The following is an 18,267-nucleotide window of genomic DNA, read 5'->3' on the forward strand; positions in this document are numbered from 1 at the left end:
TTGATTAGTCTAGAAGCATCAATAATATCCACCATCCACCATCCACATGTGTTGAGATTAGATGGGGGAAGGTCTTTCATGTCTCTGGAATGAGCCAAATAAAGTTAGTTCAGCGGTCACATCCTTGTCTTGGTGAGCCAGAGCACTGTACTGAGGGGGGGGGGGTTGTTGTTGGATTTAACATTCCATATCGAAAATAATACTGGTTATTGATCTCTGCCTTGTTGGTAAGATCTGGGTACATATTCACCCGCCTCTTGCCCTCATTTTTTGTGCAGACCCGATTCTAATATGCCCATCTATGCTTAGAAGCATGGATGTTCTGGCAGTGGGTAATCCCAGGTACACTAACCGACGTAGGGTGGGGGGATGGCTCAGCAAGGCACTTGCCAGGCAGATGTGACAAACTGAGCTCAACCTCAGAAGTTATAGCTGTAGAAATACAGACGATGGAAAGAAAAGGCAGTTAAAGGGACATAGGTAGACAAGTGAATGTGGGTCTCTGAAATGTCAGCTTCTTGTTTCAAAGAGCAGAAGAAGGCAATGGGAGAACTGGCCGGAAGGTGTGGGATGGCTATATAAACAGAACCTGTACAGGGAAGGGGAGGACCCAGTGGCCCTATAGAATATCCAAGCCAGCTTGCACTGAGGGGCTCTCGGCCTTAGGACTCTCCCTTCCAGAGCAGGAAAGCTGGTGTTTTCCCTTTCTTCAAAACTTGATTTTCTGTTTCCCCCAATGTCCAGTTATTTGTCTGTGCCATGGAAAGGACTTGGGGCTGCCCTAGGCAGCCGCCAGCACTCTGTTATGGTAAGACAGGCAGTATGTAATATTCTGTAACACTATGGTCAAATACAGGAAAAATGTCAGTGGTTCTACCTGGTTCAGCGTGCATCAGAGATGCCTGGCTGTGTAGGGAACTGTATAGTTCTGAAGCATTTACCATTTTTCCCCCACTTTTACCAAAATATTTAATAAGAAATTTGAATCTTTCAGAAAAAAAAAAACGTGCACTACCAGTGAAACAGGAATTAAATAATTTCAGAGATATTGAAAGTGTTTAAAAGCAAATGGCTTAGGGCCAGATGGATTATGGTCTTCCTCATCCTTTGTGTGAACTATTGACAGATTTGCCAAATTATGAGCTTACCCGTCAGGGCCTTTCTTCAGCTCCCTTTTCTCTATCACCATTTGTGAATCACATATGTTAGAAACAGAACCAAATTTTCTAGCCCCCTTGGCATGCTGGCTCTGCTGCTGGATTGATTTAAGAGTTAAATGACACGGAGATGGCGGGGGATATGTGTGAGGATGTAGCTAGTTCTTTGACGGTTTGCCTAGCATGCACAAAGCCCTGGGTTCCATCTGCAGACCACATAAACAGGGTAGGGAGTTGCATACCTGTAATCCCAGTGCTCAGGAAATGGAGTCAGGAAGCTCAGAAGTTCAAAGTCATCCTCAGTTACATAATGAGTTTGAGGCCAGCCTGGCTTACATTATACCCTCCCTCAAAATAAATGGTATAGATAGTAGTAAATTTAATTATGAGAACTGAAGAGTAAGAGGATTAAAAACTAAACAATAATATTTTGCCATTTACATATGATTCCTCCAGAAAGAGAGTGTTGGAAAATGAAAGTGTTGGTGTGGAACATGATTTCCAATCTGTAGTTATTTATTGACTGTCTCTATGGCTTATTGTATTCAGAGCGTAAGACAGGAGATCGAGTTATTTTCTGAGGTTTAAAATATGTAACTGAGGTACCCCTTTTTTTAATCTCCTGATGCTTTTATGCACTTAGTTACTTGTTTCATAAGAAAAAATATTGGGAGAAGCATCACAGACAAGTGCAGGTAGATGTACCATCAAGAGTCTGCTATGCATCTATGTCTGGCATTGCCAGCATGGCACAACAGCCACAAACCTCATAGCTTAGAAACCTTTAGTTTAATATCTCACAGTTCTGCAAAGTAGAGGGGCAGTTGAACGTTACTAGCTTCCTGGCTTTGAAACTCACATGGCTAAAATAAAAGCATAAGCCCGCTGCTTGCAGTAGCAGCAGCAGCAGCAGCAGCAGCAGCAGCAGCAGCAGCAGCAGCAGAGTTCTAAGGGCTCCACTAGCAGCTTAAGCAGGGGCTGGGGAAATGTGCAGTCAGGAAAATGACCTTGGATTTCCAGTACTCACTTTAAAACCTATGCATGGTGGTATACACCTGTATGCCAACAAGGGGGAGTTGGGGCTTGAGGATATGAGGGGCTTAAATGAACAGCCCGCCTGGACAAACTAGCATGCTCCAAATTCAGTGAGAGATCTTGCCTCCAAAAATAAGGTGGAAAAGCAACCGAGGAAGAGACTGGACCGTAACCTCTGGTTACAATTTGAGAATACACACATGCTTGTACACATAAACACATACATCAGGGGGAAAAGGGTAACTAATGGGAACTGGATTAATAGAAGGTTCTCCTTTTGAGGTCAAGGAATTAAAAACCTTAACAACCGTTGCGCTGCTGTGTCATCACAGTCGTATGGGAGAAGACTGGATAAGGGTGGCAGACACCGGGGATTATTTACAGACTTCTGCCTGTTTCCTTAGTGATCAAAGCATAAGAGTCTGTAAAGACTTCAGGAGTGGATGAACCACAGAAATTTGAGGGTGAAAAGTGGAAAGAACACTTTTTGCATACCAGGGTATGAACATAGTACAGACCTTCATAGGTAGATTCTTGTGGGGGTAATTGATGCTTCCAAATAAATCTCAAACTCCACTGACCCTGCGTTCACTCATCATTTGCCCAAAGCAAAAAACTGATTATAGTCAAAATCCTTCTTTCCTCTCTATTAATACCCCGCCCTCAGAATACAAGAGAGACGGAGCAGGAATGGCGAGAGTCTGCATAGATGCCGTCCTTCGCTCAGCACCTTATGCAGGAGAGCACACTTCAGGTCTGCCTTTTCCAATATGCTTCATCTTTCCAGGAAAAACTCTAGATCAGCGGGGCAAGATAATGACCTAATCACCTAAGCCGATGCCAGGAGCAAATAAATGACAGACTGGAATGTCTTCAGGGCCACTGCAGCCAGTGAGTCAGCTAACCCTCAATAAGACGCAGGACGAACAAAATCTGAGACGGTTATTTTAAAATTAGAAACAAATACACCTGGTGTCAGAATGCAAGCCGTACAGAGTGAGTGGCATTTTCTGTTAGTTAGAAACGTGACGATTTGAATGCTTTGTGTAAGATAGGTGAGTGTCAGTTTGAGCACAGCTTTCATTCAGTAAAGCAAAACACCCCTTTCCTGGGCACATCCTCATCAATTAGCTCATTAAGTTTCAGAAAGAAGTTGAAAATTAAAAATTAGTCATAGACAATGTTGCTAACAATGTTTAACAAGAGGGGGCATTCAATAAGAATGTGACAGGGAGAGTCTGGCTTAAAATTTGCTTATAGTCAGTACTTTATTTTAGTGGGAAAACACGACAGCAATCTGAAGCCTCTATGTATCTGTCTCATCCCTTTCATTCTCTCACCCGCTCTAAGCCCCTCTTGGCATCCTTCTGGGGGTCAATGGTCAGAATTCAATGTGGGGGTCGAGTGTGTCCCTCTGGTAAACGCCAGGATTTCTGTGAAGGTGCTGGAGGCTGTAGCAGAGCTGGGGTTTAGGTCACAGAGGTCAGACATTTTTAAAAAGATGTATTCTATACCCTTAAGGTATAGGAGATTGGTGAAAAGCCAGTCCTGAGTTTGTTAACATACTAGGGTCTTTGCATAGTGCAGAAACGAGTCAAGTCATTGAAGATCTATTTTCCAGATGGATTTATTCCGTTCTCTGATAGTTGGGAGTGAGGCAAGTGCCTTTATGCCTGGTTTACTATTTTCAGATCCATCCTCCTTCCCCAAGCTTCCATTTCTTTCTAGTTAGCTAAATCTAAATCCCATGCCTCCAGGGCCTACCCTTGGTCAAACTCACATCAGTTTCGTATTTTGCAGAGTAAGATGCAGTCACTGTGAAATGCTTTTATTAGAAGGGCCGCTGGGTCAATCTCCATACACTTCTATGAGCAAGCCACTGAGCTTCATGCACAACTGAAGATAAGTGAGAAATCTCACAACACAACCAAGGGCAGCTTCCTCCACACAGGGGATTTGATTGCTTCTGGCAGCCATCTGTTTGACTGAAATCTGATTGCATGAGTGTGGCTACCGAGTTTGGTAATGAAGCTACCTTTTTAAAACCTGTTCTATTTTAGGTCTAGCCACTTTGAAATACAACCATTCCTAAGCACTGCCCTGTAGCACATCAGATTCGGTAGAGAAAATCCTGCGGATGGAGGCAAGTCCTAGCTCTATCGTGCAGTCTTTCATGTTCTTACTGTCAGGCTCTGTTCACGCAAACGCATGCCTGCTATTAAGCATAATGTCAGGCTTCTTTTTTTAGCAAATTCAGCTAATGTCTTAGGTTTTCAGAATGCTATGAGTAGAATATTTAAGTTGAATCCACGTCCCTTTTTATAAAAATGTGTCAGCTCACGGTGCGTGAGCTTTTGGTGGCTCTGAGAATTTGTGTGCCTGCAATAGTTTTATTTCTTTAGTGTTCTTCTGAGGAAGTCACTACTGTCTCAAATTTATTTATGTGTAATGTTTAAATAAATAAAACTTGTTACAATGTGATCAAATATGGTCAACACCAATGATATTTTTAATCTAAACTTCACTTCAGTCATCTGTAGATAGATTTAAGGGTTTGTGATTGTTGTTTAATAATGTGTCTTTTGGGGGGATATTTGGTGCCAATTCTTAATAGACCTAGTTACTAACTGTTAGGAGGAAGGCTTTCTGGCTGGAAATTTAAATATAGGTGGGAAATTTAAACAATTGATTTGTTGATAGTAGGTTATGATTCTAGAAAGCAGGTATCAGTGGCACTTTAGAATATATGTAGTAGAAGACCAAATGTGTTTTAAATTTGCTGGAAATTAACAGGAAGACAGATGGTGAGAACTTCCGGCTCCTGGGAAGGGAGTTCCGGTATCCGGCTATGCAGTTCCTTCCTGATCCTTGTGTATTCAGGAGTACCACACTGCTGCATGTTCTGTGTTCCCTACACTCTCTGCCCTGCTCTTTGTACCTTGGAGGAAGTCCTGTCCTGTCTCCTTTCTTGCTTGAAGACAGCCTGACACTTGAAAGTCAGGTCTCCAACATACATCATAAAGATCATTTTCTCTACTCAAAAATGAGACCAACAGGAAGCAGTACGGTAGGTCACCTGCAAATATCGACAGCCCTAGTGTCTTTGTGCTTTTCTTTTAGGGACATAGTACTTCACAGAAGGCTGGGTGGGAATTGTCCTCTCTTCTTTATATGCAGAAAGACTCAACGGTCTGTCCTGGCTTCAGATGATCCCAAGTCCCTTAGGCTCCAAGTCTGCCACTGGAATTTAACCTCAGCTCCTTTTAGGACTGTTTAAGTTTCCGTCTTTCTGCTCTGGTCTCTCCCTGGAAATCCCTAGGCTGTGTGTGCAAATGGCTGACCTTTAACCTGGCCAGGTCTGTCTCTGAACCTCCATTATTATAATGCACCCATTAAATAGAGAACAAGAGGCAGGTAGTGGCAGTGTTCTCAGAACGAGGGTTTTGCCACAAGGATGGCAGGTGCACTGGTCCTTAGGATGGGATGAGAAACAGCTAGAAAGTTGAAAGCCTTCCTATTCTCCACCAGCCTTTTCTGCTTCGCTCTCCTTGCCTCTGTCTAAGCATTTTCTAACTTTTCCCCCTTTGACTAGAATATCCTGCCCTTGGGCTCATGGGAGAGTGGGAGAGTTCACACAGGCCACATTGACACAGATTTTAGTCATTCAGAGACTGACTCTTGCCTGTCTTTGGGTATTGCAAATAACCAGGCATCATAGCCGTGAGCTCTGCCAGCATCTCGCATGGGTTCTGAAAGTCACCTGTCAGAGCCCCAGGCTCCCTTAAGGCCTGGGCATAGGCTTATAATAAGCACAGTGAGAGTTAATGCCTGTGCAGTGAGACCCAACATTCTCTGATGCTCTCTAGCTGCCCTCTTGCTCTGCCTGCAGGGAAAGAGTAAACTTTAATCTATCCATTCAGTGAGCATTTATTGAACCCTGCTTGGCTCGGCACTCAGAGAATATAGTTCACACTCATCAGCCAGGGCCCACAATCTAGTGAGGAAGCAAAGGATTGTAATGCACCAATTTGGAATGTATGTGCTCTGAGGGTGCTGAAGTTGAAAATGAGGCCAGGTGAGAGAGGAAGCTGCCTGTCTGAGTAGCAGGAGTGGTTAAGATATACCTAAAAGAGGAGCTGGAGCCTGCAAGTAATGGTGCGCTTGTTTTCAAGGAAACTAAATGGAAAGGTAAGAGAAAAGGCAAGTGTGTGTGTGTGTGTGTGTGTGTGTGTGTGTGTGTGTGTGTGTGTGTGTGAAACTGTGCTGAGAATAGAACCTGTAGATGAATGGGCTGGATTCAATCCCAAGTAGAAAGTTCCTCATCACCCAGATTGCTGCTAGCACATAATCCATTAAAGAGTGACATCCAAGCTGTAGTTTATACAGGACCCTACCTTGATGGACTGAGGAGGATTTAAAAAGCGAGCCAAAGGATTGTGGATGTGTTGCTAAGTTAGTAGAGTGTTTGCCTACTGTATTTAGAGCCCTGGGCTTCATCCCTCCCTAGTCCCACATCAGCTGGGCATAGTGGTACAGTGCATGCCTGTAAATCACAACACCTGGGAGGCACAAGCATAAGGACCAGGAGTTCAAGACCATCCTTGCATACATAGTGAGTTCAAGTCTATGCTAAGCAACATAAAAATTCTGTATTAAAAGAAAAGCCAAACATACCATTGTGCTATGAGTTTGATTATATATAACCTGGGAGGAAAGGTGATCTGACGAAGCCACCTCTGGGGTGCAGGGCAATGGGACCCCAAACAACTCATTTGCTCGGCTTGAATGTAAGAAGCTTTCCAGAATAGAGAGGCAAATTTGTTTGCTGTATAGCTCCTGATTAGCTGAGTGTACGTTGCTGTCACATGACAGAGTGAAATCATGGCTCAAGTTCACTTGGTGCTAGAACTTAGAAACCCAAGATGTGTGGCCCAGAGCCCACTGGTTGTTTGTGGCTCCCAACACAAAATTGTAGATATTGCAAGATATCTTGTTGATTTTTTTTTTTGCAAGCAGTTGTGTGGTTTTTAGGTGTGAACTTTATAGATTATGATGTCCTTTCTTGTCTCGAAGTCAAGAACGTGAGTAAAATGCCTATACCATTTAGGCTGCTTAATAACTCTGTGGGGGTGAGAATTATTATCCCATGATACAACCAAAGAAAATGAGGCTCAAAAATCCACAGGAACTATGTGTGGAGGTTTGAGCAAAAACATCCTTCATGGGCTCATGTACTTGAACAGTTGGTCCTCAGTTGGTGATGCTTCTTGGGTAGGTTTAGGAAGTGTGGCCTTGCTGTAGGAAGAACCTCACTGGGTACAGGTTCTGAGGTTTTAAGGCATCCTGCTTAAGGTTTTTGTTTCAAAACATGAGCTTGTGGCTTGCTGCTCCAACCATCCTACCACTGCTCTATACCCTCTTACCTCTTATCTATCTATTATCTCTCATCTCTCTGAAAACATAAGCCAAAATAAACTCTTTATTCCTTAAGTTGCATTACTTATGATGTTTATCACATTAACAAAAAAGGAATTACTAGGCCATGTAGCCTTCAAGAATGGAGCCAGTATTTGGGAACATGAGCACACAGTAGCCTGGAGCTAGAGGGTTCTCTGTCCCATAGTGAGCTGACCCTGATGTTAGACTCCGAGGCTAGGGAGGAGGTGTGTCAGTGGGACCCAGGAACCACCTGTGGTCATAAAGGGAGCTCTGGCTTTAACAGTATGTTGACTAGGGATGTTGTCACCTGGTGGGCTGAGTCAACAAGTGAAAAGCAGCATGTGACAGTGCAAATACTGTCTGAATGGGTACAGGGGTTTGCCAAGGGGAACCAGGGTCTTTGACTATATCAGTTGAGCCTTTGCTTTCTGTGCACTGACTTTTTGGGAGAAAATGTAATTCTGGATCCCTTACAGTAGGTCCCTTACAGTAGATCCCTTACAGTAGGTCCCTTACAGTAGGTCCCTTACCGTAGATCCTTTATGATCATTGTTCTGATTGTTCTTTTCTTGTAGATTTTTTCCTCTGATATACCACAAGCTGAGGATGTCTTTCTCAAAATTCTTGGTACCAAAAGTCTTTCACATGTCTGTATCATTTGAACATCCTTAATCTGAAAAACCAAAATGTAATAGCTTTTTAATGCCATGAGTTACACAGAATAGCTTAAGTTGAAAAGAAATTATGGCAAAACTCTTATCAATAAAATATAAAGTAACAATGGGTGATATTTACTGAAAAGTATTTTTAAAACATTTTATATGATGAAGTTTTGGGTTGTTTTGGCTTGGTTTTATGATACAACAAAGTCTAGCTCTCTGAAACTCAATGTGTAGCCCAGACTGGCCTCAGTTTTTTTTTTTTTAACGTGATATAGATGTCATGATATTTTCACATACCTACCTGGAGGAAAAGAGATGGTAGTTGATAGCATGACTTTGTCACATGCCACTCTGTACATTTTCTCGTCATGTCCACGCTGAATAAGGGAAGAGTGTCTGTACCCTTCCCACTCTTGGTGAGTAGAGGGAAAATCAGTTTGACTTACCATTGGGCTCACATGGTGAAGCAGAAACTCTCTTGAAGTTGGGAATTAAAGTAAGTGATTTATAAACGTTGAGTTTCTGGCATGAGGAAGCAGTGACCCCCGTCTGCTACAAAGGCAACCGTTAAAGTCATGGCAGCTACTGTTGTGGCACATTGTCTTCCCTCCCAAGCATCATCGCCCATCTTCCTGAGAGCAGCTTCGCTCCCCTGAGAGCATCCATCAGTGATCAAGTCTGTGAGCTGTTGTTGGCATTCCCATCACAGAAGGAAGGATTTGGGCGGCTGTTGGACTATTTGTGGGGGGCGAGTTTCTGGCCATACTTCCCAGATGTTTATGTGCAACGTAGCCCTAATTGCACCCAGCCTTGAGTCTAGGGTAGGTACTAGAGTATAGAGGCTGGGAAAGTTAAATGAAGAAGACTGTGGGCCATGGGGAAGCCATCCATCCTCCACGCTAGGTGCAAATCTCCAGGTGCATCTGTTAAAGTTACCCAGTCGCCTTTCCCATAACCCCCATCACTGCTCTGTAAGTAGACCTAGCATACTCACTGTTGTCCCCAGATGAACTTTGGTGGAATGGTACTTTGGTTTGTTACTGGTTTCTTAGGAGAAGGAGGGTAGATTTGTTTACACCTCCATGTAATAGAAGTTTTGTTTTCTTTATAAATTCAGCTGTGTTATGCAAATTTGTTTTTGTTCTAATCCCCAGTGTGGGATTTTAGTTTGAGCTTTAGCTTGTTCATACCTGTTAATTGTCTCATGAGGGGTGTGGTTTTGCCAGTTGGTAAAGGCCTTCCTTGTGCAGCACAGAGAGGGCTGTGGTCTACAGCTCTGAGGCTATAGATAAGAGCTCAGGGAGAGCAAGTTGCATAGCATGAGGCGGTGGCCTGTGGCTTTGACATGTAGGGTGTAGCAGTTTAAAGAGACCAGAGACAGACAGTATCATGGTTTGGAGGAGACAGAGAGGAAACACTTTATGGAGCAGTGGCTTAGAGGAGACTGCTAGCTATATCTGCTGTTGGAAAAGATGGGTATAGCCCAAAAGAACCCAATTGACCTTAAATAACTGGGAAAAGTAAAGGGGCCCCCTCTCCCCACTAAGCTTCTCTCTCCTATGTAGGACTGGGAATTTGGAAGGGAGGTTAAAGCCTAAACACCCCAAAATAAAGTAGAGTTTAAAGGAACTTCCCCAGGGAAGGAATTTACAAGAACACACTGACAATCTCCCTTGTGGGGAGGCTCTTCTTCTAGATACCTGTAACAATTTTAAAAATGTTCTGGAAGTAGTCCAAATTCCATGAATTCTGATGAGAAGTGACTTAAAAGGGCTTATCAATTAGGAGACACAAGCAATAATAATTTGATAAGAAGTTTTTTAAAAAAAGCATTAATTCCCATGATAGGATTTCTTATCAACAAAACCAAATGCTCAATGTTTGTTTTTATTAGGTTGGGGGATATTTACCTGTGTGTAGAATAGAATGTTTGTACTTTAGATACTTCAGTAAATTAGCCTTCAATGTCTCTTGCTTTGAGGGAGCTCAGAATCCTGGGAGGAGCCATTTTTGTTTACTGTATGTTGAATGGTTCCATAAATGAAACAGATTAGACATCTGTGCAGAAGCAGAAGAAGGTGACAAAAGGAGGTGACAGCCACACACACATGTGGGTAAGCTACAGTTATGCCCGAGCAATTCAAGAGATGCCTTGTAAAAAAAAAAGTTTAGAATGGAACACATGAATATATAAAATATACACCTGGTCACATGATTAAAGCACAATAAATTATTTCACTGCCGAAAGCCAAGCATGGTAGCGCACACCTATACTCTCAACTACTCAAGAGGCAGAGGCAAGAGGCCAGGAGTACAAAGACAGTTCTAAGTAACTTAGAGAGACTTGAAATTTTCTGAAAATATTTTCTAAATATCACACTGTCTTGCCACAGAAAACTCCTGAGAAGATTATCCATGTTGATACCAAGTTGAAAGAGAGATCTCTCAGAAAGACCATAACTGACTTACTATTGGGTTCTGGGTTCCCAAACTCAGGTCTTTACAATCGGGCAGTACCTCTCTACTAAGCTTTTTGGTCCTTTGATCAGCGTGTGTGTGTGTTATAATGAGTTTGTGTGTATTATGTGTTTGTGTATGCCAGTTTTCTGGTATATGTGGGCACACTTACATGTGTATGAATTTGAGGGCAAAGCCATGATGTCTTCTGTCTTCCTTGCTTGTTCTATGCTGTATTTATTGAGGCAGAGGCTCACTGAACCCAGAGCTCACCATGTGGGCTAATCTAGGCAAGGGATCCCTGAGTCTGTCTCTTGAATGCTGGAATTACAGATGGTCTGCCTTGCCTACTAGCAGCAGTTACATGAGTACTGTGGATCTGAACTCTACTTCTCATGCTTGTCTAGTGACCATCACCCCAGGTCAACACTGGTAAATTTAATAGTTGTTCATTTTTGTTTATTTATTTTTTTCAAGACGGGGTTTCTCTGTATGGCCTTGACTGTACTAGACTCTCTCTGTAGATCAGGCTGGCCTCAAACTCACAGCAATCCGCTTGCCTCTGCCTCCCTGAGTGCTGGGATTACAGGCATATGCCACCACACCAGTCTACTTGTTCTTTTCTTAAATATTTGTTTTATTTATTTTTTAAAATTTCTTTTTATTTTTTACATATACATTTATATTATTACACATATATACAATAAACTACCTACATCAAGAAGAACTATGAAACAATCAGGAATTATATAAATGTTACATTCTTAGTGTTTTGGCTATATGTATTTGGCAACCTTGAGGAAAACATCTTCCCTATCTTAGTGAGTATAAATTTCTGCATGTAAATCAATACCTACTGTATCTCATCATTATCAACTTAAAGCATCCATCTAGACATGAAAACATCTTAACCCCTAAACAACTAAGTTTAATTGTAAAACTAAACAATCTGGTCTTCAAACCCATCAGAGACTTGAAAAGGAATAAAATTAATTACCTGAGTATACGGGGAGTGCAGATGAGCAGCTTCCAAAATGAGAAGATGGCAGAGACAGTTTGCTGCCTGAACAGTCACCCAAAACTCTCTATAATGTTGGGGCATCATCTTCAGCCTTCTGGCCCAAAATATTGGACAGACATATTTGTGAGGCAAGAACTATTGAGGACTTGCTTACCCTGTCTTCGCAGAGTTTGACCATCGACTCTGCCTACATCCAAGCGTGCCCATTTTTAGACAGAATTCTGTCTGTGGTAGAAATGAGAACATTTTACCCAGTGGCTTGTTTGCCACATTTGAAGCCATCTCCACAAGGAGGTTCTTTGATGCTCATCATCTTCTTCGAGGTAACCTGGGTGTTGCCAGGAGTTAACCTGTCTCATTGTCAATGAATCTTTAAAATAATAAAAACATCTTTAAATGCTATATTCTGTAGGCCTCTGAAGTTTGTGAAGACCGTATATAATGATTTTACCTTATCTTTCTATCAAATCATATCTATTTGTTACACCCAGTATGTATATTCTTGTGATAAAAGTAGACTAGTAATCAACATGACCATGGTTTGATCAACTAACAATTGACTTCTATAACTTACTTATCCTAAACAGCCTGCAATAGCACGTTCGAAGTATTGGAAGTAAACCTTGTGTTATAATTGAGTTGTATGTCTACAATACCTCATATTAGAATAGAAATATATGTAATGTGTGTGAAGAGTAATCTTAAATTTGAATTCTATACCAATGTATCAAAATTAAACTTATTTTGCATCAATATACACAATTCTATACCAGTGAATTTAAAAAAAACCTAGTGAGTAACAACTAAGGCATTAAGTTGAGGAGTAGATTCCCTAATCTACTTTTTGTCCTATCATCCCTATATATTTCTATATTCAGCCTTCTTTCTTTTCAACCCCTATCTCCAAACCTAAGAAAGAAAGATAAAAGAAAAGAGAGGCATCCCTGAGTCAAACCTTGTTTTTTCTCTAAATAAGAGTAATAATTTAAAAACAACTCCCAATGAAAATAAATATCTATAGCCCAAAAATCAACCAACAACCTACACAGAAGATTTATTTTAATTACACGTGCATATGTGTGTCTATATGTGTGTATACTGCATGAGTGCAGTGCCCACAGAGGTCAGAAAAGGGCATTGAATCCCCTGGAGCTGGAGTTACAGGTAGTTATGAGCTTGAAAACCCAACCACAGCTCTCTGCAAGAACAGCCAGTGCTCTTAACTGATGAGCCATCTCTCCAATTCCCATACTTGTTCCTTTTAGACTTAAATTGGACTTGTCAGCACCACTTCTGGAGCTGGTCAGATGTCAGAGGGCAGAGGAGATTAATTCCAGTTCTAATAACATAAGAAATAAAACAGAAAGGCTCTGATGGTAACAAACTCCAGCAATAAAAACAGCAAAATCTGGGGAGCTCTGAGTGAGGGCAGATGCACTCTAAGCCCCACGTCCTCGGTAACCCTAATCATTTAAGTAAGTTACACATTACCAGTAGAAACACTGCAAACTTGGGAGCCCCAGACGGCCACTTCAGAATCTCCGTTGTCTGAGAGCTGGGACATTAGGAGACAACACAAAGGTTGCTCCTAATTGATCACTTTCACACTGGATAATAAGAGGGATTTTAGTTATGGAGACTCGCAGATGGACTGTCGGTTCTAGTAGATAAAAAGGCTCTTAGTGGGGCGGGGTGCACTTTCAAGTCCACTGTTTCATAGCTGATGACAACATTTAAACTATCTAGACAGAGCTCTGAGGCTGGCTCTTTCTGTCGTAGGAAGGCAGTAATGACAGCTTAAAGGGCCAAGGCCTTTCTGAGGAAGCGTCACGTGAGGTCTCTGTATTCTGTTCTGGTGTGCGTTTTGCTTACATTTGTTTTGTTTTCTGATTTTCTTGTTCCAGGCACTTTGGAAAGGCATGAGACGGGAGAAAGGGCAAGGATTATCCTCAACGGTGCTGACGATGTGCAGCTTGTCAGAGCTGAGCCTACACTGTCAGTGGCCTCCGAGACACAGAGACACAAAAGCGTAGAGCAGAGGTCATCCAGCCCCCACCAGCCCGGGCTGCTGTCCTGCCCTGGTCTGCAGCTGGAGCCTTCGTGTAAGGTGAGGCCACATCTGTCTTGTGTTCCTCAAAGAAATAGCAACTGGGGTAAGAAAGAGTGTGCCTTTACAGAACAGGGTGCTAACCTGTGGTCAGAGGAGCAGAGGGGCAGGTGATGTCGTCGGCTAGTGATATTGGGTGGAACAGGTGGGGAAGCCTACCTAACTCTGACGAGAATGCTATCCTTGCAATGACATTTGTGACAGTAGAGTTTTCAGCTCATTAAAAATGAAGTTACTATTCCATCAACTCACATGATAGATCTTTTTTTTTCTAATGGTGGTGATTATATTCTGTAATTTGGATCCATTTTTAATTCTTCAGTTGAATGTATTTAGTGTGTTTTACTCAGGATTGCTGCTCATGTAAACTAGCTTATTTTAATTTTCTAGACATGCTATAATGATTTAATCTAGTTTCTTTAAGATATTATCATCCATCTTTGTGCTTCATGCTCTCTTCTTAGCATCTTTACCTATGCCATTTGTGTGGATATACCTAGTACTTTTTCATGGTAATATCTTTTATAATATTATCTAATAAATTTCCATTGTTCTAAGGGCCACTATATACTCTATATTTCATTGTTCTTATTGCTGATATAAATTATTTTCTTATTAATTAATACTTTATATATACCATTTCAGTAACATGCTTGGCTCTAAGAATTTTTAGAAAATTAAAATTGGTGGCTGGAGAGATTGCTCAGTGATCAAGAGCACTTGCTGCTGTTTCAGGGGACGACTGTTTAGATCCCCAAATCCACATGGTCCTTACAACTGTGTATAACTACAGCTCCAGAGATCTGATGTCTCTGTCTTTCTTGGGCATCTGTTCTCACATGCTTATACCCATGTGTAGACATGTACACTTAAACATAATTGAAAATAATCTAAATAAGATTTTTTAAAATATCAAAATTATTTGAGTTGAAGATGTGGGAATTGAGGATTTTAAGTTATGATTTTCATATCTTACCATTTCCCACTATTTCAATGCTCTTAATAAAAACTTAGCAAAGATCCTCATTTTATCTTGTGTGAACATTTATATTAGAAACAGAAGATGTCTTGTCATTCATTAAGGATATGGAAGCCGAGCCACATGTCTGAGCTTCCGTACCACCTTACAGGGTTAGGGACCTGATTTAGATTTTATCAGAGATTTTATTTGAGATGTCAGATGCTAACTGAACACCTAGTAGGAAGTCTGTCGCCTGCCAGTGTTTACTTGCCAAGCAGTGAGAAGTATGACTGGAAAATCACACTGCTTCATCGTCCCCTCACAAGGTGCAAAGCTAGAAGGCTTACAGAGCACAGATGCTGACACAGGGCCCCATGGTCCTTGTGACGCCAGCCTCGGGAATTGGCTCAGTGCATTCTGAAAGTCAGATACTGTCGTTTCTAAGCCCATCGTGCCACCAACTCACCGGGTCATGGTTGAAATAGAATGAATGTCCCCTAAAGATTGCGTTTCTCTGTTTCATATTCTGTTCAGATAACCTATTTCCGTTTGTTTTCCTTCTTTAAATGTTAAACCAAATAGCTTGCTCTCTCTACCTTTGCATTGTTTTGAGGCTGCCAAAGTTTGTATTTATGTATTTATTTTGGCCTACATGTATGGACCTTGTGGATATACAGTGCCTGTATAGGACAGAAGAGTACATCAGGTCCCCTAGAGCTGGAGTTACAGATAGTTGTCACCCACCTTGTGTTGTACTGAGAACTGAACCTCGATCCTGTGGAAGAACAGCCAGTGCTCTTAACCCCTGAGCCACCTCTCCGGCCCTGGCACTTAGCATTCTTAACATGAAAACAGGATCTTCGTAAGGATGCCTGTGTAGCTGTGATAAAATTTCAGTTGAATCATGTGTGTGGTTGGGTCAATGAGGCTCAGTTATTGAGCCTAGCTGGCTGTTCGCCCTCATCCCAGTGCAGCTGCCTTCTTGTCTGTTGTAGTGGACCGCGCATCACCGTGGAGTAGAAACAGGGTGCCGGAGGCGGCAATGTGGGGGTGAATCTGAGTAGGCTCCTACGTACCTGTGTCTCAAAGTATCATAAGGAAAAGAACCATTTTGTGCAATAAGCACGCACTATAGTGGAGTAGGGATTGTTCTAGAATAGTAGACAAGAGCTAGGTGTCTGTTGACCTGTGTGTTTCAGAGGGAGAGGTGTAAGGTCTGTCTGGAAAAAAAATCACTTTTCACTGGGTGCCAGTGTTTCTCCCTGGGGTCCCAGAAGGTAGGTTAAACTGGCTGCTGTTTCTTTCTGAAGGTCAATGTTATCCTTTAGGTAGTGGTAACAGTGCTTACACATTTCATTTTCTGTATATAATTTTGTTTTCTTTCTTGACTTCAAGAAGCAATAAAATGCCCTGGTCCTGTCATCCTACTTGTAGGCTGATTCCCACTTGATTTTCTAGTTGTTGCCCTTTGCCTGAGCAGTGTATACAATTTCCAGCCTTTGTTCTCTGTAGTAGAGAAGCAAAGGAGACGGGACAGTCTTCTCTTTCCTCCACATGCCCCTGCTGTCACCAGATTTTGGTGTGGCCATGGGTATTCATATTTGTGCTTCTGCTTTCCTCTTTGTGTTCTGTATGAGATGTCACCTTTGTAAGTCACTCATGTGTTGTTTTAGGATTTGTCTTAGAGCCAAGGTACTGAGATCATTTATCTTAAAGTCTGAAATCTCAGAGGTGAACTTGTACGTTATTAATCTATGCCGCATTACAGTGGCGCATGGCTGTAATCTTAGCACTCAGGGAGGCAGAGGCAGAGGCAGAGGCAGGCAGATCTCTGTGGGTTCGAGGCCAGTCTGGACTACAAAGGAAGTCCAGGACAGTCAAGGCTACACAGAGAAACCCTGTCTCAAAAGAAAAAAAAAATCTCTTTCTGTGTGCATGTGGTGCGCATGTGAGAGTCTGCACACACATGTCCTGGTGCACATATGGAGTTCAGAGAACAATTTCAGGTGCTGGTATTTCAGGTGCTGGTACTTGTCACCCATATCACTTGAGATGGGGTCTCTGTTGTGTATTGTCATGTATGCCATCCAGAGTAGACGACCTGCAAGCTTCCAGAACCCTCCTACCTGGCCCTCTATCTCTCTTCTCACCATAGGAGCACTGTGATTACAAATGTCTGACACTGCACTCGGGTTTTCCATGAATTCCGGGTACTCAAACTCAGATTTTCATATTTGTAAGAGCTCTACCTGCTGAGGCATCTCCCCAGCTCATAAGGGATTTACACTTAATATAGTAAATGCTTCATGAATTTCATAAGAAAAAGCATTCCAAAAAGTGTGTGAACCACATTCTTTCATAAATGGGAAAACTGGGAGACTACAAGCCTATGAGCTTTATACCCTCAAAGACTGCTTTGTATCTGTGCCTGTGTTTGTGCACATATGTCACTGTTAGTAAGGCATAGGCAGGCTACTAGGTAGCAACAGAACAGACTATTTAGATAGGAGATAATACGTAGAACTCATGTGGGCCAATATTAGGACATTCCTAGAATTTTTTATTCAATTTTTTCATTCATTTGGATAGTACATATAAATGGGGGGCAGGTTGTGGGGAATAGAAAATACCATAAAAATCATTTTTAAATTATGTGCACTTTGAATTGCTGTTAAGAGCTGAATCTCTGCTGTTAAACAAAGAGGGGTCTTGGGGCTGAGAGGAGGAGGGTGAGGGTCTTAAAGGATTTACAGGCGACAATATCGTGGTGGTGGGAGCTGCTTTTCTTAGATTGGGCAGAGGATGAAACAGGATAGAATCCATTTAAATAGCACTGGGAGAAATTTAGCTTTGAGGTAGGGATTTAACAACTGGACTAAAATCATTGCTACACGACACTGATCTTTGTGGCTACATGGTATCGTACAAAGACACAACTCATTTTGTTCATTGGTTGGTTGGTTTTTATTTTATGAGTGTGTGTGTGTGTGTGTATGGTGTGTGTGTATGTGTGTGTATATGTGTGTGTGTATGTGTGTGTGTTCAGCTTTTCATTGTGCTTCTTATCTATAAAATGGGTAAAAGGAGTATTTTAATTGATGCAGCCTATGTCATTTGCAGTGTCTCAGAAGGACTCCGATGAACTGAGTAGAAAACATGACAGTTTGAGCTGGTGTTTGGAATAAGACCAGAACAAAATGCTAAACACATGCATTTTGGAAATATGAGATTAAACAAAAAAAAATTATTCGAACCAACTTTACCCATTTTCTATTTATGTTGTTTTAAGATGTCTGTTGTGCAATTTAAGATTATACCTGTGATCTGCACTTTATTTGCTTAAGACAATGATGATCATTAAGAAACTTATGCCAATCTCTCAGTAAAAATCAGGGAGTGACTGTATTAGGGTCACAGCTCAGAGCTTT

The 18,267-nt window shown here is 41.8% G+C and overlaps 1 protein-coding gene across 1 annotated transcript in view; it reads left to right on the plus strand.

Annotated features, from left to right (window-relative positions):
* The window catches only part of Wdr72 (WD repeat domain 72), a 108,124-nt gene that overhangs the window by 54,224 nt on the left and 35,633 nt on the right, over positions 1-18,267 (plus strand). Inside the window, exon 14 of the mRNA XM_051140829.1 lies at positions 13,676-13,878. Within this exon, the coding sequence (XP_050996786.1) occupies positions 13,676-13,878 (203 nt within the window). The remainder of the gene's footprint in view (positions 1-13,675; positions 13,879-18,267) is intronic.

This window comes from Acomys russatus, chromosome 32 (genome assembly GCF_903995435.1).
Source record: "Acomys russatus chromosome 32, mAcoRus1.1, whole genome shotgun sequence".
Lineage (NCBI taxonomy): Eukaryota > Metazoa > Chordata > Mammalia > Rodentia > Muridae > Acomys > Acomys russatus.